The sequence below is a fragment of the Nansenia antarctica genome, assembly GCF_963989245.1.
Source record: "Nansenia antarctica genome assembly, chromosome: 7".
NCBI lineage: Eukaryota > Metazoa > Chordata > Actinopteri > Argentiniformes > Microstomatidae > Nansenia > Nansenia antarctica.
The window spans coordinates 63,162,570-63,176,282 of NC_137677.1; the positions used below are offsets into that span (position 1 = coordinate 63,162,570).

Below are 13,713 nucleotides of genomic sequence, written 5' to 3' on the forward strand. Positions count from 1 at the left end.
AATTGCATTACACAAGTAAAGGCCTAACTTTGATGTAAAGTTTGACCAACAAAAGCTCAGAAGTGATGTTATTTATAGTTTTTAGATATTTAGTTAAATAAAAATATTTTATTTGGTAATGTAAAATACAAACATAATACTTATCCTGTACACTTTTGTTTTATCTTAAAAAGCATGCAAACATTACCCTGTTTTCTTTTCTTTATCAATTTATAATTATAAAAATAGATCTTTCATATCCTCTATACATGCATGATTCCCTTCTTTATAGCTTTTTAGTTTGTACAGTTACAGTTATGAACAACAAATACAAAGCTCTCCCTCTTTCCAAAAACTACAGCAGCAGCAACAACAACAACAACAACAACAACAACAACAACAACAACAACAACAACAACAACAGCTATGATGAGCATAACTCAGTCCTCCACCAATAGTTGTAAAATCAGCAGGCCAAGGATGGTGTCACCCAGATCCACATTTCAGCTATAATGCAAGCAGAGTTCCACTCCCCTTTAATTGTGCTTCAGCCTCCTATAGAAGGTGGCTCCCATGACGATGACAATGACACAGGCGATGGCCAGTACACCAACTGCCACTCCAAGCCCGACATGGGAGTCAGACTCTGGGCCACTACTGGACACGGCCTCCTCTTTTGACAGCATACTGTCGGTCCTAATGATGATACGAGAGGAGGAGATGGTGCGGGTGTCCGTCACGCCTTCCACGGTGGACTGGGGGGCTTCGACGTCTCTCCTTCTCCTACTGCTGCACTGTTGGAACGTGCTGCAGCTGCTCTTCTCACACAGACGGGTGCTGCAGTGGAGGAAGTAGGTGGAGATGCTCTGGTTCTGCTGCTCCAGGAAACTGAAGGCAGGGAAGAAGAAGCAAGCGTGGTGGCTCTCCCCATTCTCCAGGATGGTGGTCATGGAGTCCATGGAGCAGGGCACAAACAGGTTGAAGAACTTGGCGTCGGTGGGGTTGGAAGAGATGGAGGCGTAGCATCGGTCCAGGAGGACGTGGTACTGGGAGGTCAGGTTGGTGGCCTGGACCTGGGCATACACGTTGGTCCTCAGCTCGATGCCCATCGGTGGGATCACCATGGGTTTGTTGTATTTGTCGTCGGTGAACAGATCCAGGCTCAGAGTGCTGACGAAGCTGCCGTTCATGTCCTTCACGGCGATGGAGGAGGCCGCCACGTCCACCTGGGTGTTGTTGATGAGGTACTCCAGAGGGTAGGCGCAGGAGTAGAAGTACTTCAGCTCAGCGTTGTAGGTGACCGTGCCCGTGGTGGGGTCCTCTGATCTCACCACCCCGCTGATGTTCACCGTCTGGATGTTGGAGAAGTCGGAGAAGATCCCGGTTCCAGCGGCGCTGGTGGTTGTGAAGACGCTGCCGCAGGAGTTGGTCATGTTGAGGGGGAAGTTGAAGCGGACCACAGGGGGAGTCACACTCTCATCCAGGGTCCCTCTGCAGGCTGGGTCGCTCTTGTGGTTCAGGATGAGGAGGGACTCGTTGTAGCCAGTGTAGATGACGGGGCAGATGAGGATCGCCAGGCTGATAGACGCGGTACCACATTCCACTGAGATGTCAGTGAACTCTGGGCGTCTGGAGCCCGCCCCACAGTCACTCAGTTCTAGCTGGCTGCTCTTGGTGACCATTAAGACCAATAGGAAAACGCTGAGAAGGTACATCTTTGTGTTCCTTGCCGTGTTCATACCTTGACTGAGCCTGCAACGGCAATGTCTTCCTTACAGGCTGGTCAACTGGTTTGTGATTCTACTGGGATGTGTGGAGCTGCTTTTATAAACACGCTCCTTTCTCGGATTGGATAAAAACAGGGTCATTATGTTGGTAAATGTAAAGTATCCTATTGTGCTATAGGTGCGTACCCGAGGGTGATATGTGAAACCCTACTTAGCTTCCGCCTTCAGAAGTAGAACAGAGACAATGGTGCCGTGCCTTTGTGACAGAGCTTGAGCATACAGTATTACATTCCCTTAGTGTGCTGATACAATAATTCAAGGGCGTAGGTTTGGTTTGAAGAAGGGTGGGGACACAATATCTTAGGGTTAGGTCACAGGTCTGTGAGAATCGTATTCGGAGACAGCTGTTAGATAACTCTGGATTCTCGTGGCCAGATTAATACCAGATTCTGGTGGCTTGAAATGAATGCTGGACATGAAGATACGGCATTGTAGAGGGCATAATGTTTACAAAAACTCAGTAACACTTCCACTGTTATAATCACTAAGCCATTGTCGGCCTCAACTGCGACCCTGTTGTTCCACCTTCTTCTGTGCTGCTTTTACCAAGTTGCACTGCTTTTTTCACCTGATAAAATGATACATTGATGCATGCTGTTTAGAGAGAAAGTATGACTGCTAACTTAATTAGTACATACTTTTTAGAAATTGTGTTTATTACTTTAAAAACATTTTCCTCTTTAACACTAGTCATCCCAAACAGAGGTCCACGGCTGTGTGTGAGACTTTATAATAAAATAACTCTTTGTCACTGTGAAACCCATGTCCCCCTCCTTCTCTGACTGTTTCTAAATCACTAAATCACCAGTACCCCCCTGGACAGTGTCTCTACTCGTGAGCTTAGAATGATAAGGTTCTATCTCCGTTTAGGGCAGTTCAGAGATATTGAGCGTCAAAGTGTTTACATTCCATTATGTTCTGTGAGATGGAACCTTTGTATTTTATGAATTACTAACTAAAAAATGTCAACATTTTAAAAATAACACCACTCAGGCATTAATAAACACCTAATGGATCAGATTATGTAAAAAACTCAATTTTGACCAAAAATTGGAGATAGAACCTTATACATATATATTTTTTTATTTTTTTTGATGATTTTATCCCTTTTTTCACCCAATTTAGTATCCAATTGCACCCAACCTAGTATCCAATTATCCCCTGCCTATTGCGTAGGATCCGCCGCACGACCCCGTGGCCGGCAGCCCCAGAGGAGAGAGCCAGGCAGACTAGCTGACTGGCTCCTCGAGCCCAGCACCGTTATTCCGGCACCCCGGGGGCGGTGTTGCGCGACGGATCCTTGTCCGGAAATAGTCCTATACCCCCCTTGGGAGCGGCCGCTCAATATGCAGCTCCCTGTGGGCCCCGGCCATATCCGGGTCTGGCGAGACCGGGATTCGATCCCAGTCCCCGGTGGGCAGCTTGCACCAGAGACTGATGCTTAGACCGCTGCGCCACCGCGGGGAACCTTATAATTCTAACGTCACGTACTGTAAATAACATTTAAAAATTACATTACAATGCCCCCCAGTACCTAACTGACCTCCTCCACGAACATACCCCATCCCCAAAACCTGCCGTCCTCAGACATGGGTCTGCTCTCCAGCCCCCGCACCAACCTGCGGACCTTCGGGACAGAGCCTTCTGTGTGGCAGCTCCCAACGTTTGGAATTCTCTGCCCACAGTGATCCGCAATGCCCCTACCCTGGACACCTTCAAATCCGCCCTCAAAACGTATCTGTTCACCAAGGCCTTTGGCCCCTAGTCTAGTTTTGTCACTGTCGCTGTCTTTTGTTTTCTTAGTTTTTTTTCTGTTCTGTCTGTCTGACTTTCTGTCTGTAAAACCTGTAAAGCGTCCTTGGGTTTGAGAAAGGCACTATATAAAACCAAGTTATTATTATTATTATTATTATTATTATTATTATTACTTGCAAGATGCTTTGGATAAAGGCGTCTGCTAAATGTCTAAAATGTAATATAAATGCATGATATATTTATATTTGCATGATCAACGTGATTACATAAGCCTGGCAGTGCACACCCAGCCTATGAAGAACAAACATGTACCCTTCACGACCACAGTACAATGCATCTTCTTAGAAAGGTCCCCAGGTAGACAGGCAGACAGGACAGCTTCCTCTTCCTGATGGGAATCCAGCACCCTCTGGGGAACCAGGAGTCACAACTCAGTGATGGAGGTTTATTTGTATAGCACATTTCATACAACAGGGGTAATTCAAAGTGGTTTACATTAAAGTGTTTGCATTAAAAAAAATACAGAAAAAGAAGGATAGTAAGAAAAAAGAAAAAATGGCAAGAATAGATATAATATATAGATATAAACATTTAACAACATAATAAGACATCCAATTCCCTCGGCGCAACGAGGTTCCAATCCCCTAAAACGCAATTTAGGTTCCCTTAAAATGAATCACATGAGACACAGGTCACATGACACAGGTCACATGACACAGGTCACATGACACAGGTCACATGACACAGGTGTGACACAGGACGGACAATGAATAAAATCAAATATAAGAAGTAAATAGATAAAATGTTTAATAAGACAATAGCTAATGGATAAAATACATTGATAGAAGTGTTTGTTTAATCATAACTGCTGAAAAACATGAAGGTTTTTAGCTTAGATTTAAATATTTTGAGGGTTTGGGCCTGTTTGATTTCTTCAGGGAGTTTGTTCCAGGAGCATGCGGCAGCGTGACTGAAAGCTGCTGCACCGTGTTTTGTTTTTACTCTTGGAATGATTAGTTGATTAGTCTCAGCTGACCTTCGGGGCCTTGCGGAAATATAGGGTGGGAGGAGATCTGGTATGTATTTTGGTCCAAGACCATTTTGTGATTTGTATGTAATTAGGAGTACTTTGAATTCAATTATCTGATAGACTGGTAGCCAGTGTAGGGATCTCAGGATTGGTGTAATGTGTTAATTCATACATTCATTCAAACATCTTTGTTTTTGTTAGGACCCTAGCAGCAGCGTTTTGGATGAGCTGCAGCTTACGAACAGCCCCTTTAGATAGGCCTGTTAGTAGACTATTACAATAATCAAGTCTACTCAAACAAATGCATGGATGAGTTTTTCAAGGTCTTGTTTGGACATGAAACCTCTCATTCTTGTTATGTTTTTCAGATGATAGTAAGCTGATTTAGTTATTGAGTTTATGTGTCTGTTGAAGTGTAGATCAGAGTCTAGAATTACACCACACAAGATTTCTGACCTGTTTTTTAGTTAGAATTTTTTGTTTTGTTTACAATTATCGTGACAACCCTATTTGGGGGTGTTTTATCCTTGTTTCATTGGAGGAAGTTTTGTGTCATCCAGTCGTTTATTTGTTCAATGCAATTACAGAGATTGTCAATGGGCAGTGGTGTGCCGTCAGGGCCAGCAAGGCCTTCTCTGCTGGCCTAAACATCATCAGAATATACATTTTATTTTAATATATTTTTTCCACAAATATGTATTAATGATTCCCCATAGTCTATTCTCTTCATTTCATAGCTTTCTTCTTGGTTGCGCTGCTTCCAGTCTCCGATTGAGATTTGGAGGGCTGGCCTTTATGTTAGAGCTTTTATCCAATCAAAATGTGTTGCCAGGGGGCTCCAAAATCTGCCCGCCTGCACAATAAACCGTGCCGCGGATACGACCTGTAACTTAACGTTGATCGAGAAAACCTGTGGCGTTCCTAGTGGAAACCTACGTAGATTTCGAGTTGGTGAGCAATAGCAACAACGGCGCCTGCTGTAAGGCTCAATGATGTCAGCACCCAGCACGTCTTTTGATTGGATACGCACTATTGATACGCACTATTGATATTCACTATTGAGATGCGTAACTATGCCGGTAGATGTCGGATTTTTGAACACCTTTGGGGACACGCGAGTGGATTTACAGCTCAACGAACAAGTGTCACCCTTTCGTTGACTGATCGATAATACTGATCGATTGTGTCCTGTTTTTGGGTAAACAATAACTTTCATTTAGGGGACACGATGAAAGCCAGATTTACATTACCACCTGTCCACAAACAAAGTGTTTACTGGGACGTCAGGCAAAATACAAAACGACCTGATTTTTGCTATTGCTGAAGTGATGGGAGAAGAGATCAAAATGGAGATTAAAAAGGCACCCTTTGTCGCTATTATGGTGGACGAGACGACAGACGTGGGTAATGTAGCGATCTTAAATATGTTAGTTTAACACTCTTCATTGTAAATGCGGATTTATTGATTAAAAATGCTTCGGAAATATTAATATAACTCTGTTGTACTTGTCTGACTATGTTAAGGTGATGCAACGCCCGGTTATACTGTGTTTCTGTCTAGTTTCTAGAGCCATGGCGTCATAACAATGGTATTAAGAGGTAGAATAATTCAGGTAGGAATGTGTCGGACATCACTGAAGGCCTAGGTGTGAAATGCACCGCCCGCCACTGTCAATGGGACTATAGTCGTTCGGTGAGAGGGCTATGTAGATTTGACTGTCATCTGCATAGTTGTGGTAGGCAATTTTGTTCTTTTTTATAATGTGTCCCAATGGAAGCATGTAGAGATTGAATAGGAGGGGGCCAAGGATTGATCCTTGGGGAACCCCACATGCCATTTTATTTTGGTCTGACAGAAAGTTGCCAATGGAGACATAATAGCTTCTGTCCTATAGGTAGAATGTAGTAGTAATGCAGCAGTAGTGTGTTACAATGTCTCTGTAATGCAGCACTAGTGTGTTACAATACCTCTGTAATGCAGCACTAGTGTGTTACAATACCTCTGTAATGCAGCACTAGTGTGGTACAATAGGCAAGGCAAGGCAAGGCAAGGCAAGTTTATTTGTATAGCACATTTCATACAACAGGGGCAATTCGAAAGTGCTTTACATATACTGTAGCATTAAAAAAAGAAAAGAAAAAGGAGGATAGTAAGAAAATAAAAATGACAAGAATAGATACATATAGAAAATAAATAGATAAACATTTATCAATATAATAAGACAATGAATAAAAAGATATAGATAAAAGTGTTATTACTGCAACTGTATTCAACCACTGCCCTTACTGATATGGCGTGTGAGATCGCAGGTACTGCGTCTTTGTTTAGCCGCTATCTTGCACGACACGGCGTGTGATACTGCATCTGTATTCAACCGCTATCCTGGCCGATATGGTGTGCGAGATTGCAGTGTAAAATGACAATACCTCTGTAATGCAGTGGTAGTGTGGTACAATTCTATTTGCTTGTAGTGGGTAAAGGTCGGAAAACATATTACTATATACAGCATCAACAACAGAGATATTTGATAGGGTCCATTATCTGCTACTTGTACTTTAATGTAATGGTTGACCAACAAAAGCTCTGGAATGATGTAATTTATAGTTGTCAGATGTCAATATTTTATTTGCTAATGAAGAGCAGTAAGAGGAATTCAATACATTATAAACAAACCTATCCTGTACCCTTTTTGTGTTTTTAAAGCTCATAAAGCACATGTACCATAAGCATTAACACGTTAGCTTTTTAAAATACATTCTAAGCACTAGAAAATAGCTAAATATTCTCTACACGTGCACAGTTCCCTTCTCTATAGCTTTTTAGTATATGCAAAGGTTTGGCCTCTTTCCACAACAACAACAACAACAACAGCAACGACAACAGCTATGATATACATGACTCACTCCTCCACCAATAGTTATATAATCAGCAGGACAATGCATCATTTAAAGGGATGGTGTTGCCCAGACCCAATATCCCAAATGTCAGGTATAATGCAAGCAGAGGTCCACTCCCCTTTAATTGTGCTTGAGCCTCCTGTAGAAGATGGCTGCCATGACAATGACGATGATGCAGGCGAAGCCCAGAACACCAACTGCCACTCCAAGCCCAACATTGGAGTCAGACGTTCCACTGCTGGACATGGACTGCTCCTTCGATGACAGACTCTCAGTCTTGGTGGCGATAACAGCAGAGGTCAGGGTGCGGGTATCCGTCACGTCAGCATCGGTGGGCTGGGAGCCTTCGACGTCTCTCCTCCGTCTGTCGTTGCACTGTTTGAACACGCTGCAGGTGCTTATCTCACAACGGGTGATGCAGTGGAGGAAGTAAGTGGAGACAGTCTCGTTCTCCTGCTCCAGGAAGCGGAAGGCGGGGAAGGAGAAGCGGGCGTTGTGGCTCTCCCCGTTCTCCAGCATGGTGGTCATCGGGTCGACGGCGCAGGGCAGAAACAGGTTGAAGTAGGTGGAGTTGGCGGGGAGGGCAGAGGTGGAGGCGTAGCATCGGTCCAGGAGGATGTGGTACTGGGAGGTCAGGTTGGTGGCCGCGACCTGGACATACACATCAGTCCTCAGCTCGATACCCAGGGATGGGATCACCATGGGGACGGTGTAGTTGGCATCGCTGAACAGCTCCAGGCTCAGAGTGCTGATGAAGCTACCGTTGATGTCCTGCACGGCAATGGAGGAGGCCGACACATCCACCTGGGTGTTGTTGATGAGGTACTCCAGAGGGTAGGCGCAGGAGTAGAAGTACTTCAGCTCAGCGTTGTAGGTGACCGTCCCCACGGTGGGGTCATCTGATCTCACCACCCCGCTGATGTTCACCGTCTGGATGTTGGAGAAGTCGGAGAAGATCCCGGTTCCGGCGGCGCTTGTGGTTCTGAAGACGCTGCCGCAGGAGTTGGTCGTGTTGAGGGGGAAGTTGAAGCGGACCACAGGGGGAGTCACACGCTCATCCAGGGTCCCTCTGCAGGCTGGGTCGCTCTTGTGGTTCAGGATGAGGAGGGACTCGTTGTAGCCAGTGTAGATGACGGGGCAGATGAGGATCGCCAGGCTGATAGACGCGGTACCACATTCCACTGAGATGTCAGTGATCTCTGGGCGTCTGGAGCCCGCCCCACAGTCACTCAGTTGTAGCTGGCTGCTCTTGGTGACCATTAAGACCAAGAGGAAAACGCCGAGAAGATACATCTTTGTGTTCCTTGCTGTGTTCCTTGGCTGGTCAACTGGTTTGTGATTCTACTGGGATGTGTGCAGGTGCTTTTATAGACAAGCTTCTCAATAGGGATTGGAGAGAAACAGGGTCATTATAATAGTAAATGGGACCTTTCCCATTGTGCTAAAGGTGCCAGGGAGCATACCTTAGGACGACACCTGAAATCCTACACATCTTGCATCTTCAGAAGTGGAGCAGGGACAATGGTGCTGTCCCTTTGTGACAGTGCTTTTAACATATAGGCTATTACATTTCCTTAGTGTGCTAATACAAGCCATTGCAGTATGTGGGTTTGACCTTGTTTCCGTTGAATACTTAAGGAAAGCTCACAACAATACATAGAGACCTTATATTACGGTTTGAGGTATAACAATGCCTTCATTATGACCCAGATATAATGCTAAGAGATAATATTACACAAGATGATATAGTCATTGGGCATGACCTATCTGTTCCCCAATATGTAGGCTAAATTCAGTCTGTAATGTCCATACTGCACTACTCTCTAAAAAAGGTTAATCGGGTTGGAGCTAGACACTTGTGAGGGTTCAGGTCTCGTTGTAACAGGTTCGGTCTGACTGTCCACGGGTCTATTCAGGTCTCTTCATTTAAAAAAAGTTAAATGTATGCAGTATCAAAAAGCTGTATTCAAGTTTATAAAGTTTGAGCCAGACTACACCTTGCACTGTTGAATTGGTGTGTCCAGAGTGTTATGGGTGTGCCCATCTTATAAAGAGGAAAGAGGAGCAGTATTCAATCTAGGCCTACTATAAGTACGTTATTCCTTAGGTGATTTTACCACAAGCTGGACTTGATCTGTAGGGCTGGAAGGTGTTGTCATAATTATTGAGCCACAGCAAACATGTAGCTGGTATTAGCTATCTTCCACATGTCTGTTTTAATGAAAAAACATGAAAAACATTTATAGGACTATAGGCAAGATAGACAAGTGTAAACATTTGCACATTTGTATTAAGTGTTAACACTTAACACTTAAGTTGTTCATCTACAACTGTTTGATAAGCGATTTAATGGCTGCCATGAAATCCCTGTTAATTGCTAAATTTCAATCTCAGTTAAGTTACATTTTGAACTCCAACTCGATGTAAATAAATAATGAACACACTATTAACAAATAACTATTCCAACAATTCAAAACGTGTTTAAGTGCTTGTTAAACTATTAGTAACTACATTAATTCATATATATTTGCTAATTATTTACAGATAATTTGTTAACCATTTTATAATGATTTTGTAACTGCTTATAAACAAACAAATGTTCATGGATATTTACATAAACCTTTGTTTTATGTTAAGATGTAATTAGCTACCATACAATTAAAAAAAACTCTGGAAACTAGAATACTAGCTAGAAACATTAGCACACACATTAGGCTTTCAAGGCAAGGTGAACTAGCTGCAGTCCTCAAACACAATGTTGTGTGCTTGATGTCTGTCTCACTACAGAAATTCTCAGCTTTAAATCCTAAATAGTTTACCTACGTGAGATCATCAGATCCGATGAGAAAAACTTTTTTCAGGGGGTGTGGTCAAATGGAGCCTGCCTGCCTTGTCTATAATGCGCGTTTGGATCACTACTGGTTGTCAGCGAATGAGTGATGTGCATTTGGATCAATACTGGCTCTATCCAAGGCTTGAGTCTGGGTTCAGCCAATCGGAGGAACCGATAGTAGTATTAACTGGTACGACTCCTAGCCATTCCTCAACTTCTAACATCAGTTGCTCCCTGAACTGACTACTATGAACTAATGTGGTTAATTTTCAGAATGAGAGAATTAGGTGACAGTGAGACATTGCTTGTTGTTAAACTAGTGGATTCAGATGCTTGAATCCACCCGTGCCTCCAGCGCTCTTGTAACGTCTCACCCTGCTCTTTACTTTTTGTTGTTCTTAGTTTTATGTCATTCATTTGTGGTTCCTGGTTATTTTTGTGTCATTCACTTCGTCTCTCGTTTCAGATAGGCCTACTTCACTACCCACCCTTGTGTGTTTCCTGCCTGTGTGATTGTCTTCACACACCCCACCCTGATTGGTTTCACTTGTCTCCTCATCGTCCTGTCCTTCTCTGGTGTATTTAGTCTGTGTGTTTCTCTGTCTCTGTGCCAGTTCTCCTTTGTACTTTGAGTCAAACGTTCCAGCATTCCTCCCTAGTGTTTATAGATTTCCTGGTTTTTGATCTCTGATATTTTACCCGACCTAGCCTTTTGTCTTCTCCTTGACGGATTATTCTGCCTACCTCTTGCTTTGCCTGCCTGTGTACCGAACCCTGTTTGAAAGTGAAGGCTATTCTTTTTGATTCAAGATGTTTTGTCTCCGAGTTGTGCGTTTGAGTCCACAGGGGACCACAGTCATACTCCAGACATTACACCTCTCCCATTGTCAAATAAATCCCAGAGTGTTGGAGTAATAATTTGTTAATAGTGAATGAATGAATGGTCTTTATTGTCATTAATACAGTACAGGTACCATACAACGACATTTGGGAGGGGGGGCTCCCCTGGTGCTAGGAAAAAAATACTAAAAACAAGAAGTGAATTCATTATTCATGAATGGTTTATACAGTTCTAAATTAACATTATTATAAAGTGTTACCATAATGAAATGTATTATGCTTTCATCGATGATTCATCAAATTATGATTTTCAACAGGATATTGCTTGTTAGCCTATATTTGTGTTGTATATGGGAGGTACATCTTGGTATCATGTTGTGTCATACATACAGCTCTCTGACCAAATCTGACAGCAGCTGGTGAAAGCAGGAACAAGTCAGCAACTGACCAAATGTTCTGACTTTTATTCAGAAAATGTTAAATAAATAGATTCAGTGAGTAGTCTCCACTACTACCTAGTTAATGTAGAGTACTGGGGATGTTATGTTATGTTATGTTAATTTCATTTATAATGCGCCCCCCATCCAACTTTTACATCGGCCCGGGGCGCAGCCCGGGTAAAGGAACAGATAAAGACAAAGAGAAGGAACACAGAGAGCAATCAGACACAGACGACTTAAACGTAAAACTCAGGCATACAATTCACAACAAATAGGGAGTAGATTTAGGGAATGTCATTTTGGAAGAGGTGGTTTTTAACTTGGCTCTAAAGGAGTCCAGAGTGGGGGCAAACTTGATGGCAGAATTACTCACCGAATCCATTGCATTGCAATATTTTGGCTTGACTAGGGAGTGTGTCATTGATTTTCAACGACATTGAAATGTATTTACATTTTTCAGAATAAAAGTCTGAATTGGTTACCGACTTGTTCCTGCTTTCAACAGCTGTCACATGTTTCTTAAATCAGCATCTCTACATGTACGGCAGCCATTCCATTCCAGTGTCTGTTGAATTCCAACACAGGCACACCTCATTCTACTTAGTCAGGTACTGATTAGGTGATCGCCTGAACCGAATTTAACAAGGAAAAATATTTTTTAAAAACACAGCTGTGGTCATCACTATCCTCTTGCAATATGAGCAGCAGGATAGCATAAGCAGTGCTAGTAGTACCTCAAAAGTAATTGGAATCAAAAAAATATTGACCATGACAAAAGTTTTGAGTGAGGAGGAATAGAAGGTTAGAAGTAAAATTCTGCCTATAATGGCAGAGGGATGCAGTGAGCGTCAGGTGGCTTCCGTCCTTAACATTTCAAAGACGCTGGTTCATAAGAAAGTCAAGCAGCAGACTTTGGGGACAACAAAACTAGTCAGGCAAAGGTGAAACTGACCAGGATGACCACCAACTCATTCGAAAGTCAGTCAACGACCATAGGATGACATCAAGTGACCTAGAAAAACAATGTCAAACGGCAGTTGGGGTGAAGTGCACGGCGAGGACGGTTTGAAACAGGTTCCTTGGGGCGGGGCTGAAGTCTTGCAATGCTAGTAAAAAGCCCTTCATCAGGGTTCGAATCCGGCCGGGGACATATCCTGCATGTCATCCCTCCTCTCTCTCTCAAACATCCTTCCTGTCTAATTCTCCACTGTATCTATCAATAAAAATATGAGTGGGACTGCCCCACTCAGAAAAAATAACTTAAAGAAAAAAAAGCCCTTCATCAATAAGAAGCAAGGACGAGCGAGACTGAGGTTTGCAAAAGACTATAAGGAATGGACCGTAGAGGCCTGGAGTAAGGTCATCTCTTTTCAGCTTTGCTTAGTTTAATGGTTAGACGGAGACCTGGAGAGGCCTAGCCACAGTGTCTCGCACCCACTGTGAAATTTGGGCATTTCTTCCCAGAGCTATATGTATGTAGAGGTTGGATGGAAAAGGCTACAGTATGATGATGCTGCAGTGTTAGGTTGTGCAGTAACTCAATCTTGCCAATGACAGCTGAGCACAGTAAAATGCAGACAGGCAGACAGGACAGCTTCCTCCCCTGACTGATGGACCAGCCACTGGGGTTCCAGACTTCAGTCTTTATAGGACAAGAGAAAGCAGACAGATAGGAGTCAAAGGCGAATGAGTGTGTTACAGTACCATCTAAAACCTGAACGTAGGAGTGTGTTGTCTGTATACCTGTATTATAATGCTATAAGTTCTATGAAATAACATGTTATGTTGTTATATGATAATTAGGCAATGAAACTTAATGTAAAGGTTGAATCTTTTTTATTTTATATATATAAGCACTAGAAAATAGCAAAAATATGTAAGCACTAGAAAATAGCTAAACCTTTCATATTCTCTACACATGTTTGGTTCCCTATTCTATAGCTTTTTAGTTTGTACAAATGGCTATGAATAACAGATACAAAGATCTCCCTCTTGCCAACAACAACAGCTCTGAAGAGCATCAGTCCTCCACCATTCAGCAGGCCAATGCCCCATTCCACTCCCATGTAATTGTGCTTCAGCCTCCAAAAGAAGATGGCTGCCATGACAATGACGATGATGCAGGCGAAGCCCAGAACACCAACTGCCACT

The 13,713-nt window shown here is 43.1% G+C and overlaps 2 protein-coding genes across 2 annotated transcripts; both read right to left on the reverse strand.

Annotated features, from left to right (window-relative positions):
- Nucleotides 1-515: 515 nt before the first annotated feature.
- Nucleotides 516-1,694, reverse strand: LOC308161867 (zona pellucida-like domain-containing protein 1; the record flags this gene model as incomplete). Its single annotated transcript, XM_080535944.1, has 1 exon — nucleotides 516-1,694. The coding sequence occupies one exon, from the start codon at nucleotides 1,692-1,694 to the stop codon at nucleotides 516-518; it is 1,179 nt and encodes a 392-aa protein (XP_080392070.1).
- Nucleotides 1,695-7,569: 5,875 nt separating this feature from the next.
- LOC308161868 (zona pellucida-like domain-containing protein 1) lies at nucleotides 7,570-8,742 on the reverse strand (the record flags this gene model as incomplete). The annotated part of the gene is made up of 1 exon (XM_080535945.1): nucleotides 7,570-8,742. One exon carries the CDS (start codon nucleotides 8,740-8,742, stop codon nucleotides 7,570-7,572), a length of 1,173 nt encoding a protein of 390 aa, XP_080392071.1.
- Between the last annotated feature and the right edge of the window lie 4,971 nt (nucleotides 8,743-13,713).